Raw genomic sequence first — 2,186 nt, 5'->3', positions numbered from 1 at the left:
ATATATATATATATACACACACACACACAGTATATATTGCACATAACTAGCATAAACTACCCAGGTTGTGGGACTGGTTATTGCACAGGTAGTGACATTGAGATTGAATTGTGATGGTAAGGTAGATCAAAGATACTGAACCATACATTACACAGCCACATAATACATTAGCAATAAAAATATTAGGTATCAGAAGCTAATATTAGTCATATTAGTTGTCACAAATGTGGCTTGGTGTAAAGTTATTGCCATGTGTTCAGTGTTATTTAATGAGTTCAGTAATCTGACAGCTTGTGGACAATAACTGTCTTTTAGTCTTTTTGTACGTGATGACAAACTCAGCCTGAGGGTAGTAAATGGAAGAGACCTTGTGCTGGGTGGGTGTGGTCCTTAATGATGCTGCTTTATGCAGACATCAGCTGTGGTAGATGTCCTGGATGGTGTGGAGACTGCTACCAGTGATGTCCTCTGTTGTTTGCACCACTCTCTGTAGAGCTTTCTGACTGGTGCAGTTCATGTACCACCCTGTGATGCAGCCTGTCAGCAGGCTCTCAGTGGTGCAGTTATAAATGTTGGTTATGATGATGGTGTTCATATCTAACTCCTTTAGTCTTCATAGGAAGTAGAATCTTAAGTCTGGCTTTCTTGACCACAGTGTCCATTTGTAAAGTCCAGGACAGATCCTCAGTAATGTGAACGCTGAGGAACTTGAAGCTGCTGACCCTCTTCACCTCAGCGTTGTTTATGTTGATGGTGAAGTGCTGACCTCCACTCTGTTTCCTGAAGTCCACTATCATGTCCTTTGTTTTGCTGACATTGAGAGAGGTTATTTTCCTGACACCATCTGATCAGTGATTTCACCTCGTCTCTGTAGACACTCTCATTGTTGTTGGTCATGAGACCCAAGATGGCGGTGTCATCAGCATACTTGAGGATGTCATATGAGCTCTGCTTGGCAGTACAGTTATGTATAGCGTGTACAGGAGTAGACCGAGGACACAGCCCTGAGGTGTACCGGTGCTGAGGACTAGTAGGAGGAGAGGTGACAGTCAATTATCACTGCCTGTGGTCTGTTGGTGAAGAAGTCCAGTATACAGCAGCAGATGGACTTCTCCAGGCCCAGGGTGAGCTTGGAGACCAGTTTGGAGGAGATGATGGTGTTGAATGCTGAGCTCTCACATAGGTGTTTACCTTCTCCAGATGGCTGAGGGAGGTATGAACTGCTCAAGTAATAGCATCATCTGTAGACCTGTATGCAAACTGTAGGGGGTCCAGGGTGTCAGTCTCACAAGCAGCACACTCGCATAGTGGACCAACCAGTTTGACGATGATAAGATGGTTTCTGGAGTCCAAGTCGACTCATCTGAGGCAGCCATGGCCAAAGTGGTTCAAAACATCAAAGTTCATGCGCAGTAATCCAAGTAAAAATCCAACAAAGTGAAGTCATTCCTCTGGTAGTTTCTTTTTGTTTTTGTACACCTTGTTCTAAAAAGACTGCTGGAGTCACGAACATGCAGTCTGACACAAAACAACATGTACACAGACCGTACCCACCTCAAACCTACACACTGAAATGATTCTTCATACACAATAAGCTCACAGTTATCAACAGCATGTGTTTTCTACGGCAGTTAATTCAATCAGAATGTTGACGTGTGTTTAATCCTACTAACAGATATTATAAACTAATAAAATACCAGTGTTAACTCTGACCTGTGAAGCAGGTGAGTACCTGTCGACCCAGGTCTCGTCCACGTTTCTTTGGGTCGTCAGCTGATCAGACTCGCTCGTCCCCCCTTTCTGCCCCCGAACCTTCTTCTCTTTGAGTTTGGACCCCAGAAAATGCTCAGCTTTTCTCCTTCCACATGAAACTATCTGTGTGTCTGACAAATCAGAGAAGGATGGATCCACCCAGCGGTTTACCTGTCCAAAGAGAAATGTCCAAACATCAGATTTAACACAGTCACATTATTACATAAAAAGAACTCCGTGGTCGTCAAACAGTCAAGATGAAATCAATCACAACTACAGAAAATACACTAAAGTCAGCTGTTTTTGCATAAAGTCATACTCTGAGTAGGGGTGTAACAATACGGTCCTCTGGACATTAAAAAAACAAACAAAAAAAAACAAAGCAAATCAACAAAAAAATGTAGAAACGTTTCGTCTCTCATCCGAGAGACTTC

At 43.0% G+C, this 2,186-nt stretch overlaps 1 protein-coding gene across 1 annotated transcript in view; it reads right to left on the bottom strand.

Moving 5' to 3' along the window:
• Nucleotides 1-1,923, bottom strand: part of LOC119413721 (cell cycle checkpoint protein RAD17) — a gene marked incomplete at its 5' end in the record, with an annotated part of 13,203 nt that extends 11,280 nt beyond the window's left edge. The window contains 1 exon segment of the mRNA XM_037680776.1: nucleotides 1,714-1,923. Within this exon segment, the coding sequence (XP_037536704.1) occupies nucleotides 1,714-1,923 (210 nt within the window).
• Between the last annotated feature and the right edge of the window lie 263 nt (nucleotides 1,924-2,186).

Source organism: Nematolebias whitei, chromosome 8, assembly GCF_014905685.2.
Source record: "Nematolebias whitei isolate Nwh7 chromosome 8, NemWhi1, whole genome shotgun sequence".
NCBI lineage: Eukaryota > Metazoa > Chordata > Actinopteri > Cyprinodontiformes > Rivulidae > Nematolebias > Nematolebias whitei.
The sequence above is the reverse complement of the archived record's forward strand: the minus strand, read 5'-3'. Positions and strand labels throughout refer to the sequence as shown.